At 43.7% G+C, this 26707-nt stretch overlaps 1 protein-coding gene across 7 annotated transcripts in view; it reads left to right on the forward strand.

Moving 5' to 3' along the window:
* Nucleotides 1–26707, forward strand: part of adgrl1a (adhesion G protein-coupled receptor L1a) — a 195178-nt gene that overhangs the window by 150795 nt on the left and 17676 nt on the right. For all 7 annotated transcript variants that reach the window (XM_086055035.1, XM_086055040.1, XM_086055036.1 and 4 more), the window contains 7 exons: nucleotides 15264–15471; nucleotides 16217–16481; nucleotides 17873–18200; nucleotides 20808–21095; nucleotides 24335–24438; nucleotides 25879–26064; nucleotides 26159–26197. In XM_086055035.1, coding sequence (XP_085911161.1) covers nucleotides 15264–15471; nucleotides 16217–16481; nucleotides 17873–18200; nucleotides 20808–21095; nucleotides 24335–24438; nucleotides 25879–26064; nucleotides 26159–26197 — 1418 coding nt within the window. The remainder of the gene's footprint in view (nucleotides 1–15263; nucleotides 15472–16216; nucleotides 16482–17872; nucleotides 18201–20807; nucleotides 21096–24334; nucleotides 24439–25878; nucleotides 26065–26158; nucleotides 26198–26707) is intronic.

A 26707-nucleotide genomic window follows, 5' to 3' on the forward strand; every position in this document is an offset into this window, starting at 1 on the left:
AAAAAAGGAGAGGATTCCATCTCCACCTGGTCATCCAGCTCAGGGGTGGGCAAAGTAGGGCAGCGGGCCATATGGAGACAAATGTAGGATCACATTTTTGGGGGTTGTTTTGTACAATAAATAAAATATAAAAATATAACGTTGCCCAGGCCTGATCTTTCATCTCCATTTCTCCTTATAACTTTCATTTTCTTTCTTTCTTTCTTTCTTTCTTTCTTTCTTTCTTTCTTTCTTTCTTTCTTTCTTTTTCTTTCTTTCCTTCTTTCCTTCTTTCCTTCTTTCTTTCTCACTTCCTTGCTTCCTTCCTTGCTTCCTTTCTTCCTTGCTTCTTTCCTTGCTTTCCTCCTTCCTCCCCTCCCTCCTTTCTATCTTTCTTTCTTTCTTGTCTTTCTTCCTTGCTTCTTTCCTTCTTTCTTTCTTGCTTCCTTGCTTCCTTCCTTGCTCTCTTTCTTCCTTGCTTCTTTCCTTACTTTCCTCCTTCCTTCCCTCCCTCCTTTTTTTCTTTCTTTCTTTTCTTTCTTCCTTGCTTCTTTTCTTCCTTCCCTCCTTTCTCTGCTTCTTTTCTTTTGTTCTTCCTTTCTTCCTTGCTTCTTTCCTTGCTTTCCTCCTTCCTTCCCTCCCTCCTTTCTTTCTTTCTTTCTTTCTCTTCCACAGCTGAAGAGGACGCCGCATGAAGATTTTTTTCCTTCCAGCAGGTCTACCAGGCGCCGGCCCTTCGGGGAAGGGGTGCGGCAAAACGAGAGGGGTGGAGGTTGGGTCGAGAGTGTGTTGTTGGTGGTGGTGGTGGTGGTGGGGGGGGTATGGTGGGGTATGGTGGGGCTGGGGGGGGCGGTCGGGGCATTATTGATGAAGTTGAAGTGAATTTCAAAGCTAGCTCAGGCCATTTTCCCCTTTCTCTTGGTATTTCGGTCGCCTTAAGAGGCGAACGACAGACAAGATAAGTTAGGCGAGAGAAAGGCCAGCATTTTATTGAATCTCTCTTTTTTCCCCCGCTCCTTTCGTTCTCCCTTCCCTCCCTCTCTCTCTCCCTCCGCTGTCTGTCTATTTTTATCTCTCTGTCTCCCTCTTTTTTCCGACGCTTGAATAGAAGTGGATCAAAAAGGTAACGACCGCTATGAACATAACAACCACAGCTCGCCCCTTCCTCCTCCTCCTCTTCCCCCCATAACCCCTCCTACAACCCGGCACCTTGTGTTGTGCGCTCATGACGTCCAGACCCCGCCCGCCCCCTTCCCCCGCCCCCCTTCGTCGTCGCCGTCTTCTTTCTGTCTCTCTTTGGTGTTTATAACCAAAAAGTCTAAAATCCTTCTAGATGTCCACGTGATGGCAGCAGGCTGAAAATTGCACACACTCACTGGCCCCCCCCTTTCAAAAACAATCAATGAGAGATAAACTGGACATGGGTTCATTTCTTTCCTCTAATAAGCACTCACACTCTATCATCTCATACTCTCACTTGCCAAGGAAGTGCAATCCATTTATTGTTTTTCTACTGCGGGATCAAAAAGGCTCGAGTTTTCTCTAGTTTGTTTATCTAAGCAACATGCTAACATGCTAAGCTAGCCCTCACACAGATCCCATCTCTAGTTTGTTTATCACAGCAACATGCTAACATGCTAAGCTAGCCCTCACAAAGATCCCATCTCTAGTTTGTTTATCCAAGCAACATGCTAACATGCTAAGCTAGCCCTCACAAAGATCCCATCTCTAGTTTGTTTATCCAAGCAACATGTTAACATGCTAAGCTAGCCCTCACAAAGATCCCATCTCTAGTTTGTTTATCCTAGCAACATGCTAACATGTTAAGCTAGCCCTCACAAAGATCCCATCTGTAGTTTGTTCATCCAAGCAACATGCTAACATGCTAAGCTAGCCCTCACAAAGATCCCATCTCTAGTTTGTTTATCACAGCAACATGCTAACATGCTAAGCTAGCCCTCACAAAGATCCCATCTCTAGTTTGTTTATCCAAGCAACATGTTAACATGCTAAGCTAGCCCTCACAAAGATCCCATCTCTAGTTTGTTTATCCTAGCAACATGCTAACATGTTAAGCTAGCCCTCACAAAGATCCCATCTGTAGTTTGTTTATCCAAGCAACATGCTAACATGCTAAGCTAGCCCTCACAAAGATCCCATCTCTAGTTTGTTTATCACAGCAACATGCTAACATGCTAAGCTAGCCCTCACAAAGATCCCATCGCGTCCTTCATCGGCTTCTTTCCTTTTTCCGCTCATCTTTCCTCCATTGGTTTATCTCTCAGATCGCCCGTCGTAAAGACGGCATCAATTTGCACACTCCCCCCGCCTTCCTCCTCTTTTCTTCTTCCTACAGCGTGACACCGCCACCTCTTTACTTTGTTCTTTGTGGCACATTCAAAGTGAAGCTCACCCGATCCTTTCTCGAGCCTCATGCACGGGGTCCAGAGAGGACGGGAACAGCGGTATATGGTCGCGTCAGGAGAATTCGCTGCTCCTTGTAAATGCAGCCGGGGGGCTTCTAAAGAGCCCCAATCAGTCTCAATCACCAGCGTCTCCAAAGAAATAGGCCCCGAGCCTCACTCCTCAAGGCTCGCGGCCAAGAGGTCCCATCAGCGGTTGTCCTACAGGGTCAAAAATGTCGGCTAAAACTTTGGGAATGTACTGATTAGAAGAGACCAAATGGGAGAGGAAATGGTCTAATGACATACTCGTTTTTTTTATCGCCTCATAAGAGGAGTTTTGAAAGGAATGGAAATACCTTAGCAGGGTAAAAAGGGGATGCCTTTTAATTCATCTTATGTATCTATGTATAGCACTATTGAATTTTTTCTATTGTTGATTTTTGCCGTAAAACGACCCTGTCAAATACTGCCGTGAATGATAAATTAATATAATTCATAAATATATCATATGAATGAATATATGAATACATTACAAGTGTAGATTAGGTGCTGAATGACTCAAGATTTTTTTTTATAGTTGACCATAATGTGTTCGATGAAAGTCTAATCGATGACATCATTGACATTTTTCCAGCACGGCTGAGCTGTTTTCTGAATCCGAGCCGTGATTGGTTGTTGTGAGCAGTTGTGATCTCATTTTCAGTCGACAGAAGACAAAATGGCCGCCCCCGGAGATAGCTTAACTCAATATTAATCAGAATGCTGTGTTTCAACTAGTTGGCCTGCTGGGACCATATTCTTGAAAAAATTATGTTTAGGTTGACTTCCGCTTTAAGTATTTCTCAGTTTCACAGTTTGCATTTGACCTGTGCTTTTATCATTATCTTGTATATCGTGCTATCACTTGTACTTTTGCTAGATTTCCCACACGCTTTGAGGATTACACGCTGCACTGCGACATCTGTTATGCCACCGTGTCGTAAATTGTCTCATTATCACACGGGTGCGGACCGCCCATTATTTGACCAAAAAAATCTTGTCGAGGAAGTCGCCGCCGCCACCCTCCTTCCTCACCGCTAATCCGGTGATTGGAATAGACAAAGCTAGCAAGGCTACCTGTTATTTTCATCCACAACCACCATATATTTGTACTCTTGACTTGCGCAGACTTATGAAGATTGACTCGTGGTTGCTGGCCGTAAATTTTGGTGCTCCAAAGAGCAGCGGACAAGCGAGTTCAAAGTCCTTCGTGACCAGACTTCAACCTTTAAACGTCAATACGGATAGGAAAGTCGACTAAACAGTTCAACTCCCGGTGTAGATCCATGTCAATATTGCACTGGGCAAATACTGGTCGTTCGGTATAATAAAAAAAAAACAAAAAAAACTACATTTTTGAAAAAATAAAAACTAATCCAAATCAACAAATCCAGTCTAAAAATGTATTAAAACCGAATTAAAGAAATGAAAGTCAAAATGAAAAAAATGTTTTAACTGCAACGAAAAACTATTATAACCCCTGGTTTAGATATGTACAAATATTCACTGCAGCTGATTACATTATGCAACCATCCTTCTATTTTCTGTCTCACTTATTTTCACTTGGGTTGTTAGTAAACTGCATCCTAAAACAAATGGGGGTGTGGGGGGCACAAATGCAATGTGCCTATAATCATGTTGTTGCTATTATACTTTCAGCTGTTTCAATAAGTGCAGCTCTAACATTTTAGGCGTTTTATTTAAGTCGCAAACCTTCTATTTTTCTCTTTGATGTTTTTCCCACCAATCCCTGTCTGGCCCCCGTGCTTGGATCCAAATGTTAGAAGGGGGGGGGGGAAATCAGCTGTTTGACCATCAAGTGGTCAATGGAACCCTTTGTCTGTCCATGAACGTGTCCCACATTTCTTTCCCAGCACCAGCAGCCATCTTAGCTCATCATGCAGAGGCATAGCACGACACCAACCCTTCCTTCCTCCTCCTTCCGCCTTCCTTCTCCTCCTCACTCGACCGGTTGTTGTTTACTCCTCTTCCTCCCACTAACACTAAGGGGAAAACACCGTTTTCCTCTGTTTGCCCACCTCAGTGTGATTTTTAACATTCCAGACCTGTCTTGCACGAAAAATGTCCAATTGATCATTTGGGATTGGGATGACGAGTCGTATGGCGGCGGCGTGGTGACTTCAAATGCGTTTTGCGCTGTTTGTCAGCCTACACTACCTGCCGTCTATTTTAAGAGCGAGTGTCACGCACTTCTGCTTCTCCCCGTCGCTTCTCATCCCCCCCACCCCCCGCATTTGCTCTTTTTTTTTCTTCTCGAGGAAATAAAAGGGGCGGGGTCAGCCCGGCGAGGGGAAGGAGGGGGGAAGATCAGTCGCACAAATGGCGCTCTAGTCACCACCTGTGATTTGTAAAAAGTGAATGGCAATGTAGTTGCTGAGATCAAGGCAGTCGTCGCCATAGAGACGGCGAGCCCCGTTAGGGATGACCCTCGGCACGCCGACACGCTCACGTGACTGAGGTGGCCGGAGAGTGAAGGACGGGTGGAGGTGTTGATTCAAATTGAAGCGCTCAAATCCGCGCACCAGACGTTGTTACGCCAACTAATCACATTCAGCTATAAATGGGAATTATTTATGTTGTTGACAGTTCCAACCTAAATATTCATGACCTGTTTAATAAAAAGGAACGTGACCAAATTCAGTTGAATTGAATTCCACAAGCATTTACCGTCGCTAGCTGACGTGCTTAGCTAACAACAAGGCTGCGAACAAAGCGAGTTTACAAAAGCATACTCAGCGACAAGTTGCCAACTTTGTGAATTTTTCTACCACTCTTTCGAATATTTTTCAAAGTGAGCTTATTTTACGCAAAGAAAGAGTCAACATGAGCGGAATCATTTTCACAGCTTTGGTGGGAGGCGATCACGGAGTCAGGTCGCGCTTTAACATTGGTGTGACGCGCTGCCCGTTTTGACCTTCATTTACCAAACGTGTACTTTTGACATGAGGTTCTTGCTTCCAAGCTGCAAATGTTTTAAACACACGAAAAAATAAATGCTGGTTTGTTTTCCTAACCCACTCGCTGGGTAGCTGTGCGTTTTGAGCAGATTTTGTGACTTTCACTCAAGGTTTGGTTCTTTATTTTGACCCAGCAGGTTGGGTTGAAGATTGGATTCGGTGTGGGCTGAAAGAGATGAAGCCGGTCACCATTTGGGACTGTTTGACTTGGGAAGTTGAAGAACAATAACATTCTTGGTGAATTTGGGTGGCAGCTGAATGGCTCAGTGGGTAACACCGCTGACTTTGGACACGGGGGATTTGGATTTTAAAAAATGATGGGTTGCGTCAGGAAGGGCATCTGCTTTAAAAACTGTGCCCAAAATATTATGCGAGTGAATGGGCAAAAATGTTGGTGAGTAAAATTTGTAGGGCTGTCAAATGATTACAACTTTTTAACGAATTAATCGCAAAATTTTCCATGATTGATCGCGATTAATCGTGTTTTCCAACTACAATTTTTTTATGAAGCTTGGAACCAATATTTACTTGAATAAAATCTTGGAATTAATCTGGAAAAGAATAAAAGTATATGTTGATTCAATAGCTTTCTTTGATCCTTGAACACGATTCTTTTCCTGTAAAATACAACTGTTGAACGATACACCAAAGACGTACAACTAATATGGTTTTTGAATTTGGCTTTGCAAAGTGCGCAAATCATTTTGGATTTCTCCATTAAGCCATCGAGCAACTTTTGCAAGTAAAACTACATAAAAGTCCGTCTTTGCGGCTGACTCTCTAAGTTTGGCTCCAAAGTGAGCAGAGGTCAGCTGCCACAGGAAATAGATAAAACGCAGTTAACTGAGTTAATTGTTTTTAATGCATTATAAAATTGAAATTAATCTCCATAGTTAATGCTTCAACTTTGACAGCCCTAAAAAATTGTGTTATTTTTAACCGCAGCTATAAGACATTTTTTGGGGTAGCTTTAACTCATGAGTGTGAGTAGTTTGCCATTGCACCCAATTTGGATTACTTTTAAAGCTGCAGTTTTAGGCGTGCAAAGGTCACCTTGCACAAATCGACCAGTGAAAAGAGCACGAGAGTGTGAAATGCTGCACACGTGCAGGGATGTCAGCGTTAGGTACTATGTCACAATTTTTTCGGCATTTATACTTGGCCCGATGCTAAAGTAGGAGGAATAATTGTTTTGTTTGAATGGCAACGTATCCGTACGGTCTGCCGATTTTTGCGAGCGGTAGACCTATGGGAGTGCTGATCAGCGGCAAATTGGGAACGCCACGTTAGCCTTTAGTCCGCCAACGCTCCGAATGGCCTCCTGTCATGGCGTAGCCCGAGTCGACGCGCACCCGGCCAACGCGGCTGTCACCCGGCGTCACCCGGAGGCCGATAAGGCTCGCTTGCGAACGCTGGCTACCTGCTCTCGCTGGAAAGCATTCTCTGGGGTGGATGTTTGACTCGATAAAGGCTCCAATTTGACACCTGCCTCCCACTGCTGTCTGAAAAGCGCATGCATTGTGTGCGTGGGTGCGAGTCGCCTGTGTGTGTCTTTGTGTATGTACACTATTGTGTTTTCACTCCACTGACTTGACCCTCTTGTAGTCTGGAGGAAACGGAAGAAGCGCACGCAGCATTTTTCTTGTCACTTTGTTGCTCTTCAGCAGGTTAACTTTAACTCTAAATTCTCATTTTACAGGAAATAACCGATTTATCCCCTCTTGCTGCACTTTGCTCTCGCTTGCTCTCTCTCTGTTCCTCTCTTCCCTTTTCCATTATGCAGAACACACCAAGGCTCCACACTGATGCGTTTTTTTTTTTTTTTTTGCCTTTTGGTAGCATAATTCGTCAACTGTATTTATATTTTAGGAAATATCGCAGTATCGATGACAATATTTTTAACGCCGTACTGATTGCATTGTTTATTATATGATTTGGAAACAAATAAGCATAGCACAGTCTGCTAAGTAAAAACGTGCTTTTACATTTTCAGTCGATGTATAATATACTCTACAATATTTATTTTGTCAATGAAGAATTTAGCTAAACTTGAATCAACTCTAAATTGTCCAGGCCACAGTGCCACACTGTTCACAACCACAATCTTAGAGAGAAACACACACCAATTGGCTGTGGTACATTCTCGCACACGTCGGCCATAACCCCCTTTCATGCCCATTAACTTTTCAGCATGCGGCTCGGGGGTAACACGCAGTGCTCCATTCTGCCCCCTGCTGCCCATATGCTGTATCTGCCAGTAACAGGTGCGGGATTCAATTAGAGCAGCAGGCGCTCTGCGGTAGGTCAGAAGGGCCGAGAACGCAAACTGCATGGGCAAATTTAAAAAAAAAAAAGCATTCAAACTCAATATACATTATACTCATTCATATATTACATATAATATGAATGAATTTTTATATATAATTGAGAGTATTATACATGAATGAAAGTATGACATACACACATCACCTGACCAGGCTGGCTCCACCCCCCACTTAAAGGCACAGGTACTACAGTACGATATGACAATAATTCCAATACATTTTACGCTTTTTTAAAATATTTTTTTAAACGTGTGGGAAGGGTGAAACCTAAAAAATATATATATATATAAAAATATATTTGTATGTGGTCTCTGATCATGGATTTTCACCTATTGAGGTTGAGTTAGAGTGCATGTACTGTATCCAACGTGATCATTGGTGTTCACTGCTTAGATTATATGACAGTAAGAGTCATAACTACATATAATACACATATTTATTCTCTTTTATAATCAAGAACCTACATATTGTTATATAACGCTCAATGTGACGTCAAAAAGTGAATAACAAGGGTGCTGTGGTATTTGTTTATACTCGACATCAGGCATCCAAAATTAAATTCCTAAATTTAGCCCCAGGCAGCTCACCTTTTAATTGTTTTACAAGCCATTTAGAAAATTACTCCCCCTCACTCAGGGGGGCAAGCTTTTTTTCCCCCTTTCTTTCCTAAAATCCAGTTTTTGCAGTAGACTCATATTGACAAGTAGCAGGCTGACCTGTGCCTGCGAGAAGGATTATGGAGATGAATAGTCAATTATTACAGCAGCATTTTCCCCGTCTGCGCCGCACGAATGGCCGCGGTGGATTGTGATCGCCCAAAAAAAAAAAAAAAGGATGTGTCTTTAATCCCCGATAAGGTAAATTTCATTTGCCATCTGGCTAGTTTGGAGGCTAAATAAGTGCTGTCCGTCACAAACAACAAGATTCCCACTCCAACAAGAATTAATCGATTTAATCTGACTGCCTGGCGTAAATCCGCGTGGCTTTTCCTCTGGCCAACCTGCTCTAACTAGACCCGCATAATACCTAATCTGAAGATTTATGATTAATTCCTAATTCCTGTTACTTAATACCTTGTTCGTACTGTGGTCATAATAGCGTTGTGTACTATAAATCCGCTGCTGGGTTTTCGGCACCACGGCGTCCCGCTGCTGCAATCACCGTTCAATTAGAGGGCGAGAGAGGGAGGCGAGCTAAACAGGAAGTGGGTCTGAGTTGATGGATTTTTTTTTTTTTTTTTTTTTTTTTTTAGATGCAAGCCGCCTTTCAGATGATTTTTTTATGCTTTGAATTGAATTTAAAGCGGAATTCAACCCAAACGTATTTTTTTCAAGAATATGTTGCCAGCAGGCCCACTCGTTGAAACACGGCATTCTGATTCATTTTGCGTTTGTGGAATATAAATTAAGCAGCAAAATGCACTCATTTTTAGCCATCTGCGGGGGCGGACATTTTGTCTTCCGTCGACTGAAAATGACATCACAACTGCTCACAATGACCAATCACGGCTCAGATTCAGAAAACAGGTCAGCCGTTATTGGTCGCTGTGAGCAGTTGTGATGTCATTTTCAGTCGACAAAGTGACAAAATGGCCGCTCCCCGGAGACGGCAAAAAACGAGTGGATCAACACTTATTCCACAAACGCAATATTTATCAAAATGCCCTGTTTCAACTAGTGGGCTTGCATCGGACATATTCTTGAAAAAAAATGTTTGCGTTGACTTCCATTTTAACTCACCTTATTTAAAGGGCAATATTATAGTGCTATTTTTTTCATTAAAAACAAATGTTCTGGTTTTTTTGTGTGTGTGTGTGTTGTTTTTTTTGTGGGAGACTTGAACGGATTAATGTTTTAGATTTGAGAGCATGGGGGGCCCCCACCAAGCAGCTCATCAGAGCAAAGCTTTATTTTTGCTTGTCAAGAGTTGGAGCTTGTTCATTCACTGAGGCGGTCTACACTGCAGCTCGTGTTATTGCCGTGAGTCCGATAAAACGGAGGCCAATACCAATTTGGGATGAGACTATTTTAAGTGCATTGGCGCCACCAGTCTGATGTAATGACAAGAGGGCACCCACTCGGGCTGCTTTTGATTGACTTTCAGCGCCGTTAAGTCACTCCCGGCTATGCTCTTTGGACGCTTCGTTAGGTAGTGTATACCTGCAAAATCTTGAGATAAAAAAAACGTTTTGAAAAAGTTGCATTTGGAACATTTGGTTATTTGAACTCTTCACATGGGTCAACAATTCTAATTCGGCACATGAAATGACTTTTTTAAAGTGTTATTTACAATCTGGTTTAAATGACTCCATTTTTGGGGGAGCAGTTTTGCCTCATGCAAAGTAGGTCTTTGAAATCATTTTTTCATTACCAATGGCGACCGAGGGCGGGGCTAAAGCTTTTATGACAAAAGCAAAGCCTACTTAGTGTTGCCAACCGAGTTACTTTTCAAATCTCTCTAGCAACTATTTTATTTTATTTTTATTTTTTTTAAACAAGTGGCGTGCAACAAAACTAGTGACTTTTTGTGGCGTTATTGTAAACCTCCGGAGGAGACTGTTACTAACAATGGTTAGCTCATTTGTGCTAACACTGCAGCTCTGCTTCTTAGCTAGCCTAGCTGCCAAGTGGAGTAGTTGTTGTAGTTGTTGCCGTAGTAACAAATGAGCCACATTGCAACAGTCCAATTCATCTATAATTCAGAAGGACATGTTTACGGGCACGCGTTCAGAAACAGAACAGATTTACCTTAATTTCACACTTGATGGGTCGGGCCAGGCACTCCAGAGACCCAACTATTTGCACACGAGCAATTCAAATGTCATTTCTTTTTTTCGTGTCGCCTTTAGTGTTTGTTATTGTGGTTTTAGTTTGCAGTGCTGTAAAACCGCGGTCCATCATACGGAGTTGTTTGGGTGCCATATCGCAAACGGCAAACCACAACCTCAATAATTAGCATATTGTTAGCCGAATACTTCTCCGACAGTATTTGTATTGAATCATGTGCTGGTGTACCTAATATTGTGAATGGAATTTTATGACTAGTTATCACTGCTTTTTTTTTTTTTTTTTTTTTTTAAATCAGATTACCGGTCACAAGTCAAAAAATAATTCCGATCTTCTATCCTATAAGACGATAACGGTCATGCAGATGAGATGGTCGCTGGCGTGCATGTTAATACTTTCATTTTCTAGCAATTGATCCTTTTTCGTGAGCGATTGCATGCTTGTTTGTGTCCTTAATTCTACCTTGAGGCCGAGTATTCCCAGCTTTGTTTATGGGTCACCGGCATGGACCCGGTAAGTCCGTCGCCTTGTGCGTGCTGTTTATTTCTCCTTTTTACACCAGCATTATACTTTTATGGCACTGCCCTACTTTTATCAGCCGTCTCCCTCGCGCTGCAGCATTTCAGCTCTGATAACATCTCACCCGGCACGGTGCTTACAATGTGTTTTTTTTATTTATTTATTTATTTATTTTTTAAATTTCCCCCTCATGTGTGTTACTCCCCCACTGTGTCTGGACCGACGAAGATGTCGTTTGATGGCTGGCGCGCCGGAGTCAGAGTTGCCGTTAGTGGAGGGATTCATCGCTCGGCCGGATTTAACTCCAAACGTTATTTTGCATATTTCAGTCTCCCGCGTTTGTATTTGCAAAGGCAAACCCCGGAGGCCTCCATTGTGGTTTGACAATCGTGCGTGTCAAGTAGAAGGAGTCTGCGTGTTTGTTTGTGCTCACGCTTGATTTAATTCCTGTTTTGCCTGCCAGTGTCAATCCCCTCTGCAAGGTACCGCATTGAATTATCGCCGTGCTACGGTATTTCTGCCGGGTGATATGGCTTTAATAAAATCTCTGAATTTGATTTTTTTTCTGCAAAAAAAAATCCGATATCTGATTTTAGATTTTTTATTTTTTTTCCCCCAAATTTTGTATTTGTTTGTTTTACTGGAGTTGTCTGATTTTGCAATGAAATGCTATCAAGGATCTCATCAAGGACTATTTTTGATTTTTTTAAAAATCTGATTATTTTCCGAATAATCGTCTTAATTGCTTAATTTGTAATAATTCAGAATTCTATTAATATAAATTTGATAAAATTTCACCTGGAAACCAGAAATAAAAAAAACGAATAGTTATTCATTCACATGGATGAATTAATGTCTGCTCCTAAGTTTGAACTCTTCAGTTGTACAAATGAGTCAAGGCAACCTCTGCTGAATACCTGCACCTTTGAAGCACATACCTCGGGTCAAAAGTTTTCATCGTGTCGATAAATCGCTGCTTCTGCCACGTGTCTTTGGGAATGTTCACCGCGATTGACTCCGTGATTGCCTTCCATCGGGCTCCTTCCTTGAGATCGGCAAAACAATTTGAAGAGAATTCCGCTTCTGTTGTCTCTTAGTGGGAATTTAAGTTTCGTCTTTTGAAAAGCAGTCATTGGAGTGGGAGAAAAAGTCACTTGGCAACACTGACTGCGGTGCGTAAACTAGCTCCTCTCTATCTGCCGCCATGTCATTAGTGCGCGTGATGTAACGCTTTGAACTACGGAAGCTTCTGAAAAAAAAAAAAAAAAAAAACTTTTTTTTTTTTTTAATCATTCCGACAAATAAACTCAAATTAATTGAAAAAAACAATTACTTGTCTCGGCGATATTGACTACCAAGTGAAGTACTACCAAGAACTCGCTCTGATAACAAATTGCTAGAAATGACGCCAATAAACACACATGCTAATGCTAGTTTACCCTGTCGTTGCGCCTAATCCCGCAATACCTCAAATTTGTAGTATAAACGTCGCTAGAATTGACACAAACACACGCTAAGTTTATTTGATCCTGTTTCCGGGCCTAAATTCTAAACAGTACCTTCCCCTCCATTATCGCTGTTTGTTAGCGTGTGTCGTTTTTTTCCCACCGATGCGTTCAATGCCAAGTAGGATATTGAGGTGGAAATTCAACCGCGCAAGTGGAAAAGACAGAACTAGCCGATTCCTCCGTGACCCAACGCAGACACTCACGTTAGCATTCTCCACCTGCGCCAGACCCCCATGCAATATTCAACACGGTCCGGGCCCGCGCTCATCCATCGGTGTGTGACAGAAATTTCCCCGTCGCCCGTGCGTGAGTGTACATACAGTATGCGCGTGCTCCGCATTCGTCTGCGCTTGGATGTCATGCGCTGCGTCCCGTGTGTCCAAACCTCCCCCGCGGTGTCCAATTAGTTCAGAGACGCGTTCAATCACGAGGTGACCAGCAGGGGGGGAGGGAGTCCCCCCCAGCTGTTTGGTCCTATAGTGGCTCCAACTCTTTTATTTTCTTTCAGCTTTGCGTGTTGATCATCATAGGCGAAATGGCCAAACCCAACTCAAATGTTTGCGGGGTTCTGCCACCACAATCAAAACGCTCACAATTCCCCCCGTTTACACACAACCGCAGAATACGGGAGTGTTGGAAAGTCTTCACCCTGCCCACAGTTGTCCAAAAATGCCGTTTTTCAGGAACAAAACCCACCGTTTGCGCGCGGCTAAAACAGCATTTTGATCGTCGGTGTCACATTGTCGTTTTAACTCCCCGTGTCAAAACGTGGCCTGTGTTTGGAAAACAACCACAAGCAGCCAGATGAAAAGTACCCTTGAGACTTTTTACTTTTGTAGCCCAGAAAAATTCTGCATGGTTTTATAGGACTCTCAGTAATTCGCCCTATGGGGTACATGACTGTAAAGCAAAAAACTCAAGCTAACTGAAACTTGGTTCATTCCCAGGACCCAAATTTATAAAAAAAAAAACACACACCACAGCAGAAGACTGAACATTAATTAATAACAGTCTCTGCTGATTGATGATCAATAAAACACCTTTGTAATCGAAGTCAGTGTCCCATTAAAACAAAACAAAAAACAGCCTTGGTTTGAGGTCTCAAGTACTTGAGGGTTGCAATGTTTTGTCATTAGGTTCTTACGCCTCCCAGTGCTAATTTTATTCCCTTAAAGTTTGACTTTCACGACTTGGGAATATAAAGTATACCCTTTTGTTCCTGAAAATGGCACAAACGGCTACCTTGGAAGTCTAATAATTCATCATATAAGGTTTCGTTTAGGTTTTGCCTGGAGGGACAGACAAGGACTCCTGAGAGTCCGTTTTCCAATTTTTTGTTGACTTTTGTACGCCTACTTGGAGTAGCTTCTGGTGTTAGCTTCTTCCTCCCCAGAAACGTTTGGTCTGGGCAAAGTTACTCATTTTGTACCCTTGACACCTGACTTTGTAACTTAGGAACACCTTTTGGACCCTCTTGTTCCTGGGAAAGGTACAAACGGATACCTTGGAGTCTAATTTAAAAAGTCGGTTTTCATCCAATGCCCCCTCAAAGTAGCAATTTACAATTCTTCATATCATTAAAAACACCGACCTAGCATATGTTGCTAGCTTACTTGGAATACCGTCCTACGAACACCTTTTACACTTTTGTTCCTGTAAAAGGTACAAACTGCTACCTCGAAGGCGAATAAGTCATCACATGAGGTCGGTTTTACTGCACCTTGGGCGACAGAAATGATTTTAGAAATCACGACATTGTTTATATTTTTGAGAGTTAGCTGTCATAAGAATGACTTGGTTGTGACACTGAGAGATCAACATATTTGTGCGCGAGGCACGGCAACTTTATTTATATAGCACATTTTGTGCAATTCCCCCTCCCCCAAAAAAGACGTTAAAAGTAGCTTACTAAAATGACTCAAACAACGAGCAAAATTTCGTTTAAAAAGTCCGTATGCTAGCTATGCTAGCTTACTTGGGGTGGTAACTTAGGGTGAACGTGTTTTTATAGAGTTTGTGTTGGAAAAGGTACAAACCGCCACCTTGGCGTCTAATAATTCATCATATGAGGAAGGTGAGTGTAGGTTTTACCTCGAAGGAGTGAAGTTGACTCCTCCCGTACCCCTTTTTAGACACCGTACCACTTTTTGGCACTACCAAAAGCAGCGGTGTCATCCAGATCGTGTAGTTTGGCGACCTTCCCAACTTTTTGGCACCGTTTTGTGGAAAACCTGTCACCTGTGAGCCAAATTGGGTCCTAATAAAACAAGCCTCACGTTGACTGTTTTTCCTCTCCAAACGGAAAGGCCTTTGAGTTAAAATTGCGCAATCAAATCCCCCCCAAAAAAAGTAGGCCGAGTCGAGATGAATGTGATTAGAGACTACACCTAAGCGGGAAGCGAGCGTCCGCCGGAGCGCTCCCCATTTATCAAATCCCGACGAGCACGACGCCGATGTCCTACAAATGAGCTGATAATGCATCTCATCTCACTCTGCTGCTGCCCATTATCATCCTATCCTTTGTGTCCTTATTTTAAATTCCCAACTAACTTTTATCGACCCTGATCTTTTTTTAGTTTGAACCTCCCCCCACGCCGCCACCCCCCACCTACCCCCCCCCCCCCCCGCGCTCCCTCCCCATCCCCGCCATAGCTTTTTAATGATGACATAACCGTCACTCTGTGTCCGCTTTCTCCACTGCGCTTCCTTCCCTCTCCCGCTGCAGTCTTTGTGTGCCCGGGGACGCTGCTGCGCGTGCAAGCGCCCAGCTCTTTGCAGGAGGCCGAGCACCAGGCGGGCGCGTGGTGCAAGGACCCGCTGCAGTCCGGCGACCGCCTCTACGTCATGCCCTGGACCCCATACCGCACCGACATGCTCTTCGAGTACGCCTCCTGGGAGGATTTCAAACAGAGCCGAGCCACCACCACCTACAAGTGAGCAGATTGGCAAACGCAGCTGTGCCGTGTCACATCCGGGTTCAAATCACTTAACTAGAGGGATGTAACGATTCACACAAGCCCCGATTTGATTCGATTTTCGATTATCAGTTCCCGATTCTCGATTTTGAGAAAGTTGCTACCATGCTTGCCTCTGTGCACTAGACATTCAAAATGCGCTATGCATCTGGAATGAAAAAAACGTTTCAAGACATCATTTTCTCGATGAATTTAAGCAACTCGATTTTTCGATTAATCAAGGCGAATGGATTTTAAATTGATTTTCGATTCATCGTTACATACCTGCTTAACCATGTATAACTAACTGTAAGGTTTTGTTTTTATACCCTTGAGACTTTTATATTTTTAAGCCCTGTAAAAATATCCTTATAATGTGCTACTTAGTAAGGTAAAGTTTTCCAAACTTTTTTTCTGCTCAAGACATCATTTTCTCAATGAATTTAAGCAACTCGATTTTTCGATTAATCAAGGCGAATGGATTTTAAATTGATTTTCGATTCATCGTTACATCCCTGCTTAACCATGTATAACTAACTGTAAGGTTTTGTTTTTATACCCTTGAGACTTTTATATTTTCAGGCCCTGTAAAAATATCATTATAATGTGCTACATAGTAAGGGAAAGTTTTCCAAACTTTTTTTCTGCTCAAGAACGCCCCACCTTTGCTCACCATAGGACCCCTTGTAGTAGGGCCTCGGCTAATGTGCTCACCCCCCCACAGGTTGCCCAACCGAGTGGACGGCACGGGCTTCGTGGTGTACGACGGCGCCGTGTTTTACAACAAGGAGCGCACGCGCAACATCGTCAAGTACGACCTGCGCACGCGCATCAAGAGCGGCGAGGCCATCATCACCAACGCCAACTACCACGACACGTCGCCGTACCGTTGGGGCGGCAAGTCGGACATTGACCTCGCCGTGGACGAGAACGGCCTGTGGGTGATCTACGCCACCGAGTCCAACAACGGGCGGCTGGTGGTCAGCCAGGTGCGAGAGCGGCGCGGCGCGGCGAGGCACGGCAGGGGGGGATTAAACTAAGCCGGAAATCTCATTTGACCAATGGCGGAAGGTTAAATGTCGCAATGAGATTACACCGAGCATAAAATGGGGAAAAGTTGTCGTATCTTTGAAAAATAATCGGGCTGCATTGTTTGATCCTCTCATTCATCAAAACCCAAATCACCAAAACCCATCTAGTGGATGTCATATTTTTGTAAACCAATACTAATACCAAAAATGGGCGAAAAATTTATTCTGCCCCTAATTCCTTTTTTTTTTTTTTTTTTTTTTACCTATTTGCAGTTTGCATTTTATTCTGTGAAACCGATCCCCACCTATGCCTTTTTTGTGGTCTTTCTATAATGATATAAGATTACGCAAGATGGCGCCAAAGCCTTGGCTAATAGGAAATTGGCGTCAAGAAAGTATGTTCTAAAATCTAAATTTGTGGATGGGATTAACTAGTGTTGTGAATCTTCGCCATATGTACCCAACGTATGGCCAACGTTAGCTACTGCTCCGCTAACGTGTCACCTTAGATGGAGCTGGGATTTTTACGGCATAACAGCGCACAAAAGTACGCGCATAGGTGCACTGTATGATACTTGAGGTTCGACAAAATTAGCATGCAAGCACATCGTGTTTTGTCCTTTCTTCCCTTTTTTTGTAATTTCTCACCTTAAAAATGAATTGCTACCTCTAATTTGAATGAAAAAGTAATCCGGCTCAAAGTGATGCCGTTCATCATCGCCAAATTGTTTGTTTTCTGCTGACTTTGATAATTCGCCACGCTCATTCCGACGTCGGCTTTGTGCCGACGCGCGCACTTTGACGCCACATTAAACAGAAGCGAGAGCGCAACAGAATGTCTGACGGCCAATGTGAAGGTTTAATGCTTTTGAGAATACGCGCGGTTATTCCTTCGCTTTGACGTTGTCATTTAGAGGAAGAAATTCATCAGCAAGCGTCGATCAATAGGTGCTGTTGGTGCAGTTCAAATGTTATGTTTATCGTATTGACTGCAAAGCGGAATATAAAGTGGAAAATAGTGGAATATAAATTAAGCAGCCAAATGCACTCGTTTTCAGCCATCACTGGGGGCGGCCATTTTGTCCTCCGTCGACTGAAAATGACATCACAACTGCTCACAACGACCAACCACGGCTGACCTGTTGACTGAATCTGAGCCGTGATTGGTCATTGTGAGCAGTTGTGATGTCATTTTCAGTCGACAGAAAACAAAATGGCCGCCCCCAGTGATGGCTAAAAACGAGCGGATTAACACTTATTCCACAAACGCAATATTTATCAGAATGCCCTGTTTCAACTGTTAGTGGGCTTGCATAGAACATTTTTTTTTTTTTTTTCCCCCCCACCAGGTCAATCCTTACACGCTGCGCTTCGAAGGCACGTGGGAGACCAGCTTCGACAAGCGGGTGGCGTCCAACGCCTTCATGGCGTGCGGCGTGCTCTACGCCGTGCGCTCCGTCTACCAGGACGACGACAGCGAGGCGGGCGGCGACCTGCTCATGTACGCCTACAACACCAACCACGGGCGCGAGGAGCCCGTCAACATCGCCTTCCCCAACCCGTACCAGTACATCTCCTCCGTGGACTACAACCCCCGCGACAACCAGCTCTACGTGTGGAACAACTACAACGTGCTGCGCTACCCGCTGGAATTCGGGCCGCCGGACCCCACCGCAGGTTGGCGCCGCGGCCCTTTGACGGTTGTAGTAAAAGTTAGAAGAGCAATTAGTGTCAATCTTAAAAGTTGCAAATGACCAAGATGAACCTGGGCGAGACCCCTCCCAGTCGCGAAATCAATCCGAAAGCGACAGGCGGCTATTAAAAGTTGACACTGCAAATAAAATGAAACCTTTCTGCTCTCGACTGTGACAGCAAATGTTATTAATGAAACGTTGCCTACGGCAGTTGACTCGGGGTGAGATTTATTCCACCTGCTCGCATTTTATTTGTATAAAAAATGTATTTAGGTGGCATCAGTCAACATTGCTGTTCTTGCATCCTTTATCTTCTTTTTTTTTTTCTTCTTTTTTTCAAATCCTCCCCGTGTGATCGCTTTGCATCATTTACGGCGTTAATTTCAGATTCAGATTACTTCTGTTTCCACGTGCTTTTTATTTACACTTGACTCACTTGATCGGTTCATTTCTTTTTAAAGCAGTTCAAAAACAGAACAGAAATGAAACAGAAGGACAACTGGCGCCCAATCTCTGTCATAAAATGTATGTTTTAAGTTTATACTAGGGCTGTCAAAATGAAAGCATTAACTATGGAGAGTAATTTAAACTTCATAACGCACTAAAAAAAGTTAACTCAGTTAACTCAGTTTTATTTGCTTCCTGTAGCAGCTGACCTCTGCTCACTCCGCGGCCAAACTTAGAGGAGAGTCACTGTCGCAAAGACGGACTTTTACGTAGTTTTGCTTTTAAAAAAAAGTTGCTGCACGGCGCGTTGGAGAAATCCCAAATAATTTGCACACTTTGCACAGCCAAATTCAAATACCATATTAGTTGTACGTCTTTGGTGTGTCGTTCAACTGTTGTATTTTACAGGAAAAGAATCGTATTCAAGGATCGAAGAAAGCTATTAGAACCGTCTTTCCGCATTAATTCCAAGATTTTACTCAAGTATATAACGGTTCCAAGCTTCGTAAAAAAAAAATTGTAGTTGAAAAATACGATTAATTATGGAAAATTTTGCGATTAATTAGTTTTAAAAGATGTATCGTTTGACAGCACTAGTTTATACATATTTTATTTGAATGTTTGGCAACGGTGAGTTTGGGGTTTTTGTTAGCTATGCGCCATAATCATCCAAATTATAACAAAGTCCATTTCCCGCAATACGTCCCGGTTAGATTAATACCGCTCTCTCTTGTTCATTGATACAACTCTTGTCGTGAGGATCTCATTAGACTAGTGTTCGCGCTGCCTTCAAATTAGCATTCCGTTTCACTCCCGGTTGACTGTTTTGATTGGTCAACCCTCAGAACCTCTCCTCGCCGCTATTCCCGTCGACATCTGTCTGCAGCGAGCGCCAACAGGCCGCTTTTAAAGCTCCAGCTGTTGTCGCAGCGGCGGGGGAGGGGAGGGGGAGTTGGGGGCCCGTCTCAACCGCTCCGTGTCGTAGATAATGAAAAAGTGGCGGCGGAGTGATAAAGCAAGTGGGGTGGGAGGAGGAAGAGGAGGACGAGATGAGCATCTTGGCGGCGCGTCCGTGTAAGAGGCGAGCTCCGGCGGAGTTGGAGCCACATGAAGGTCTTGTGTGAGCGATGCGCAGATGTGCGCAGATGTGCGCCGCTGCGTTTGATCACTCAGGATTTTGCCGTTGTGATGCGCGACTTTTATCTTCCCATTAAGTCTTGTTGTTAGTGATGGTGACTTCTCCCGTACATTTGATCAATTATTTACTTCTGCCTGACTTGTGATGAGGCCCCCTCACCATCTCATCACCCCCCCCCCCCTTTCTACCCCAGGCACGCTCTCTGGGGGAGGACTCTTTGAAGGGCCCCCGAAAAGTATTTGTAACCCCAATTATGACCAGGGCCGTCTTTCAGAAGTGCCATTTGGTATTCTCTTTTGAACCTCGGGCTGACATCCTATCCTTTATTCACATGCGTCTCTCATGCTTGATCTTATTTGGAGCTTTTTGTTGCCGGCGTCTTACTGCGGTACTGCCTGGAGATACGAGTGACTTATTGTCATCCGGACAATTTTTGGGGCTTTTACTTGCAAGCAAAATTTTTTAGCTGTATGGTGGCAGTGAAGTCAAGTTTGGCAGATTCGTATATGATTATTTAAATCAACCCCATAACTTGCCTTAAAGTCTGCTAGCCGAATGCTAACACATAACGGGAAACGCCATAGATGAAGTACCGAATAGCATCTGTGTTGCGCTGTTATAATTCTGGATGCAAAAGATATTTTCCGGTGGAGAACAACAAATGTTGACGGGTAGTATAACAATACTCACAGAAATATATTCTTTATCCCCTGTGAAGAACGACTCATATTATTGCGGCTTACTGAGGACCTGAGGCTGTCCGTGTACACTACGTCTTTGTTATACTGCCACCAGGTGGCCAAGGCCCTACAACCACCCCAGCTCCTTGTTAGAGAACAGCAAGTTAAAAAAAAAAAACTGAACAATTTAAAGTGCTTTCAACACTTTAGAGAGGGTCAAATTAAGTCCACCTATGAGGTTTTGGTTCATCCTGAAATTTCGCTCAAAAGCCAAATATTCCCATGATGGTATTGGAAAATCGAAATATTTCCATGTTTCCCACAGGTCCTTTGACCACCACGCAGGTGACCACCACCCTCCCGGCCCGGCCCTTCACCTCCAGCGCCAGCCCCTCCACCGCCCGGCCGGTGGCCCCGACGCTGCGGCCCATCGGCTCCATTAACAAGCACCCCGACCTTCGGGCCATCACGGCCACCGTGCCCGTCACCCGATGGACGCCGCCGTCCTCGCAGGGCCCCCACGTTTGCGAGAGCAAGCTGGTGCGAGGCGTCCATTGGCCCAGCACGCTAAGAGGGGAGACGGTGGACCGCCCGTGTCCCAAAGGATCTCTCGGTAAGGGAAAAGCCTTTGTACTTACTGGACACTTTTTCATTGTGTATATAAAACAACCAAATAGTATGAGTATTCACTCTTCGAGTACTCGCCGAATACCGATACCTAGTGATGTGAAGATGAAGCTTCAAGATGCGTCATGAACCATCCATCCATCCATCCATTATCTGTACCGCTTCTCCTCACAAGGGTCGCGGGGCGTGCTGGAGCCTATCCCAGCTGTCTTTGGGCAGTAGGCGGGGGACACCCTGAACTGGTTGCCAGCCAATCGCAGGGCACACAGAGACAAACATCCGCACTCACAATCACACCTAGGGGCAATTTAGACAGTCCAATCAACTTACCATGCATGTTTTTGGAATGTGGGAGGAAACCGGAGTGCCCGGAGAAAACCCACGCAGGCACCAGTTGTATTTTTTGACCCCTCTCACACTGACTTGCCATTTCTTAAACTCCTTTCTTCGAACCAACTTGAGGAGTCAAAAGAAATACAGCAACTGGTTCATGAAGCATCTTGAAGCTTCAGTTTCCCATCACTACCAACACCTCTAGTACTTTTGATATATAAACTTCAATTTGACATAATGACAAAAACTTGTGAACAAAGTTTCTTTCTAATGATTCCCCCTCAGCATCAGTGGCTGGTATCGTCAGCGTCTAAGAGTACCCGATGCCGTGAAACAAGGACTGATACCGATTCCTTGTATTGGTATTTGCCCATTCCTTTTACAGAGTTTCACTTATTAAAAAGCACATGAATCCTTTTTTTTTTGTTATTTTGGGGGGGAAGCTGGATTGATATCATTCATTAATTCCAATGGAGAACGATGATTTGAGATTTCAAGGCACTGCTGTACAATCCTGATTTTTTTTTTTATTATTAAATTATTAATTAATTAATTATTAAAAAAAAAAAATTTTTTCGTTTTTTTGTGGCACTGGCACTGATTAAAGATGTTTAATACTACAATTCTGTAGTATAAAAATCCAGATATAAAAGACATTGCTTGCAATAAGGGGAATACTTTATATTGCATGTGAGTTTTTCCTGTACTCGAAATGTCCCCCATGCGCGTGATGCTGTGTGGGCGGGAAAAAAAAAAAAAATCTATCTTTAGTTTTGGTCTTGTCGCGTCGTCCTGACCAGCAGGCAAACGTCCCAGAGGACTCGCAGATGAAAACTTCTCCTCCACAAATGAAAGGCTCATCTCCCACAGAAAGCGAGCTGATTGAAAGTGGCGAATAATGAAATGAAAGCCGAGGCAACACAGGCCTCATCTCCTTCTTTTTTTCCTTTTTTTCCTTTTTTTTTTTTTGGTCTACCTTTATTCTTCCAAACATGGCAGCCGGGCGAACTCTTCTTTCTTCTTCACGCCCTCTTAGTGTTGTTGTTGGCCGCGTGTGCAGGATTTTTTTATTTTTTTCCCTCCGCTCAGTGGGAATACATTAACGTTACATTAGCCGCAGTAAATTAGCTCTCGAAGCCAATCTGCATGCGACGGACAAGAGCAGGAAATCGGGCGTTTAAATGCAACAGCGCATCGTCTCTGAAGCCTTTTTGCTTGCTGTGTTGCCTTTAATCGCTTCTCCTCTTTTCTTCGCTCTTGTGTTTGCATCTCGACGCTGGTTGTTTGTGCTCGTAGCGGACAGGCGCTTCTCCGGGCTCATCCCGGAGTGCTGTCCTCTCCGTGAACCCGCTCCACTAAACACAACACACTGGATGGAAATGACAGCCCGGGTAGAAGACGACGCTTCCCTTTGGGGTTCGGGGGGGGGGGGGGGGGGGGGGGGCGGTGTTTGCTTTTATACGATAGTGAGGGATCATATATGATGTCTTTTTATCGTGTGCGCTGAGTACATGCTTTGCGTTAGGGTGCATTTTAAATCATTGCTTTTTTTTTTTAAACAGCGTGAAAGCCCATTTCCGAGCTCGTCGTCTCCACCCCGACTTCCCAGTTTCCCAGCGCCCCTCCGTTACTTAACGACCTTTAACGGTCAACTCTCACAACATAGCAGCTATAAAGAATGATAGCTTCAAAAGGATGCCTAAATCAATTTCTCTGGGGGAGTAAATAGAGTAGGTAGTGTAAAAATGGTAATCGTTTCTCCGTTATAGAATTGCAAAAAAAAAGTCTATTTTCAACACAATACAAATGATGAAATAATGTTGTAGAAAATGAGAAGACAAAAGATGTTGTTGTTTCAGTTTGACAGTTTAGAAAACTCTTCAAAAAATGACTTGGAGCTGATTATTCCTTTCCAGTTGAAGTAAACTGCCAAACTAAACATCATAACAAAGAGAATTGCGCATTGTGTATTCAAAACAACCGAATAGAAGTTCGCTTAACTTCTGCTAACAAACAGCATCAGTATTTCGGTGTTATAACCTCTCAGCAACAGGTATTTGAACACAATTGGTGGAGCAGCACGTCGACAAATAATATGTAATCACGGGCATATCCCGTATTCTTTATCCTCAGCAAAGAATGACTCATTTCAAGATGGCTTACTCAGAAATTGCGATGCCTCCATGTTTATTTGTATTATACTGCCCCGAGGTGGCCGAGACGCACACACTCGAAGGGAAAAAAAAAAAAAGGAAAAAAATCTGGCAAAAACTGTTTGACTTTAGATTTTGCTTAACTGTGTCATTACTGTGTAAAAAACACATTACAACATTTTTAGTTGTTTTGGGGAGGCTGAAACGGACTAATGTCATTTCAATAGAGAAGGATGATTTAAGATGTGAGTGTTTCGAGGTACAACTGTGGTCAGGGACCAAATTGAACATGTATCTAGTGTCACCTCTGTACTTCCAACCGCCCAACGATAAACTGCATCTAAGTTGGACTGCTTTCTGAGATCATGGAAATGACTAAAATTGCCATAAAGGTTGTCATGATCTGCAAAGAGTTTAGCACAAAGTGCATTACCGGTTATTCATGTAAGTAAAGAAAAACCTTGGGGCTAAGCACAGACCCTTGAGGCACACCGGACGTGACCTCAAACGCTCTGTTACTTTTTGTTGCGTTGTCAAGGAGGGACATATTTTCTTGGCAAAGAGCTTTTCAATGTCACTGTTGCTGTAATATATTACGACCTCTTCAGCTGAATAAACTTGGGCAACCCTGCTCGATATCAAACATTGAAATGAATTTCATTTAAAACACACACACACTTTTTTCCTTTAATTGCGCACACCTAATGCATCTTCTCTCCTCCACTGTGCTGGTCTCCAGGCATCGCTTCCTTCCAGTGTTTGGCCGAGCAGGTCATGTGGAACCCGCGCGGTCCTGACCTGAGCAACTGCACCTCCCCGTGGGTCAACCAGGTAGCCCAGAAGGTGAGACCCCGGAGTTCGCTTCTCCTGGCCTCCTAGTGGCCTCCTGGCCCGCGTCCACGCTTCCCCACGTGCCTCCTCGTCTATTTACATATCTCCAAGGCTGGCCCTTATTAATATACACGCTTCATTTGAGCTGGCCTTTCATTACCACCCATCTGCTCTTTATACTTCATTAACTCAACTCTCGTCCACTTGAAGTCAAGTGAAGTTCCATTACTTTTGAGGAAGCGGCTCACGCAGTCAGCGCCAATCAAAAAGTAAAGTGTATTAATTTAAGAATGTGTTCAGTAAGCCTCCCGGTATGATTTTTCTCGGGAGCAGGTATAATGTTAATGGGTCGGTTTGACCCGGGGCGTGTTGAGCGTTCCAAAATTGTCACAAGTGTTGCCACATTAACCTTGAAAGAAGAATTTGCTTACTTTACAGATTACTTACTTTAAAAAGTAAGGTAGTTCCTCAAATGATGATTTTGATTTTCAAATTAATGGCTAGTGCTAGTTAGCATTGGCATGCAAAATGTGAAGTCTTTTGACACCCTAACTTTATCGATTCATAAATGGAGTCATTTAGCGCATGGAGACGGCCAACACTAGCCACGTGCTAATGCTAATAGTAAAAGGCGTCATTAGCCTGCAATCTACAAGCCTGTGAGTCCAAAGCTATTCTTTTTTTTATGACATGAATTATTATTGCTAAATTAGATACACAATGTTGACTTTACCTGCTGTGAAGAAACGTCACCTGAGCTGTTGGAAGCTCCGTCCGAGCCGCTAGCTTTCGCCGTCTTGGTTTTCTTCTTGACGCATGCGCGGGTGGAGGAATCGCGGCTCGGCTAGTTCTGATTTGTACCCACCAGAAAAATTTGGACTCATACTCACACGGAAATAATTTCAACACACATTTTTACTATTACGGAGATGAATGGTTAATCACGCGTGTCATTTTGCCAGCTACCTCACTCCGTAGACTTCGCCATGGAATTATTATTGCGCAATCAATTCATCGACTAAATAACTGCAAAAGGGCGTCTCTTGAGGCTATTTAGGCGTGACGAACGTTGCCTGCGCACGTTCTTGGTGGAGAATGGAAAGTTTCACGCCGTGAATAATCTCTTGCTTTTGGCAACGATCGATAGCAGCCGCGCAAAAGTAGTCGCTCTGGGTGTGATTTGTGAACTGAGCTTCAACTTGACAGTGTGTACTACACGGTTTGTTTACAAGAGGAGCTGTGATGAAGATCCCTCTCTGAGGGTCTAGGGAAAATGATAACTCAAGAGAGATTTTTTTTTTTTTTATGGAGACACAAAAGGCGCGTTGCTTTCTTTTTGCTTCCACTCGACGCGTGAAGCCGCACAGTTTGAAATCTGCGGAATCAAAGCGCGTTGTTAGCGCCGGCTCCTCTTCGTTTAGAAAACGTGTTTGTGTACTTTTCGCCACCAAGATCAAAAGCGGCGAGAACGCGGCGAACATCGCCGGCGAGCTGGCCAACCACACGCGAGGGCGGATCCAGGCGGGGGACATCAGCTCGTCGGTGCGACTCATCGAGCAGCTGCTGGACATCCTGGACGCCCAGCTGCAGTCCCTCAGGCCCGGCAACAAGGAGTCGGCCGCACGCAACTACAACAAGGTGGGCCGGGATGCACGCGCGCGGGAAGTCGTATCGATCGATGGGGGTTTTTTTGGGGGGTCTTTAATTCTTGACTATTTTTCCGTTCATCCAGTTCCAAAAGCGAGAGCGGACATGTCGGGCCTACATCCAGGTACATGTTCTCTTTTGTCTGCCAACTTTCCACACTTCCACACAAGGAATATGAATCCTCAGGGAGCCTCGTTGCTGTTTTCTAATTAAGAGTTTCTGTCGCAATTGGCAGGTTGAATTTGAGTTCAAGAGCAGTTGATTAAAGCTATAATATAACGGAACATGGGGCGTGCTAAGAAATGAGATATGTCTGAGCTGTATTATGAGGACAATACATTTCGTGGCAAAAAAAATTAATTCAACGTGTAAGTCAAAGTTAAACTGTACATTTCAAATGCACAAGTCGTGAGTAAACGTGACTTTAAAGCAGAAGCAAACTTTTTTTTTTTTAAAGAATATGTTCTATGCAAGGCCGCTAGTTGAAACACGGCATTCTGATTAATATTGCGTTTCTGGAATAAGGTTTAATCCACTCGTGTTTAGCCATCTCTGGAGGCGGCCATTTTGTCTTCCGTCGACTGAAAATGACATCACAACTGCTCTCAACGCCCAATCACGGCTCAGATTCAGA

The sequence above is a fragment of the Filicampus tigris genome, chromosome 16 (assembly GCF_054856515.1).
Source record: "Filicampus tigris isolate MCC_2025a chromosome 16, RoL_Ftig_1.0, whole genome shotgun sequence".
In the NCBI taxonomy this organism is placed as follows: Eukaryota; Metazoa; Chordata; class Actinopteri; order Syngnathiformes; family Syngnathidae; genus Filicampus; species Filicampus tigris.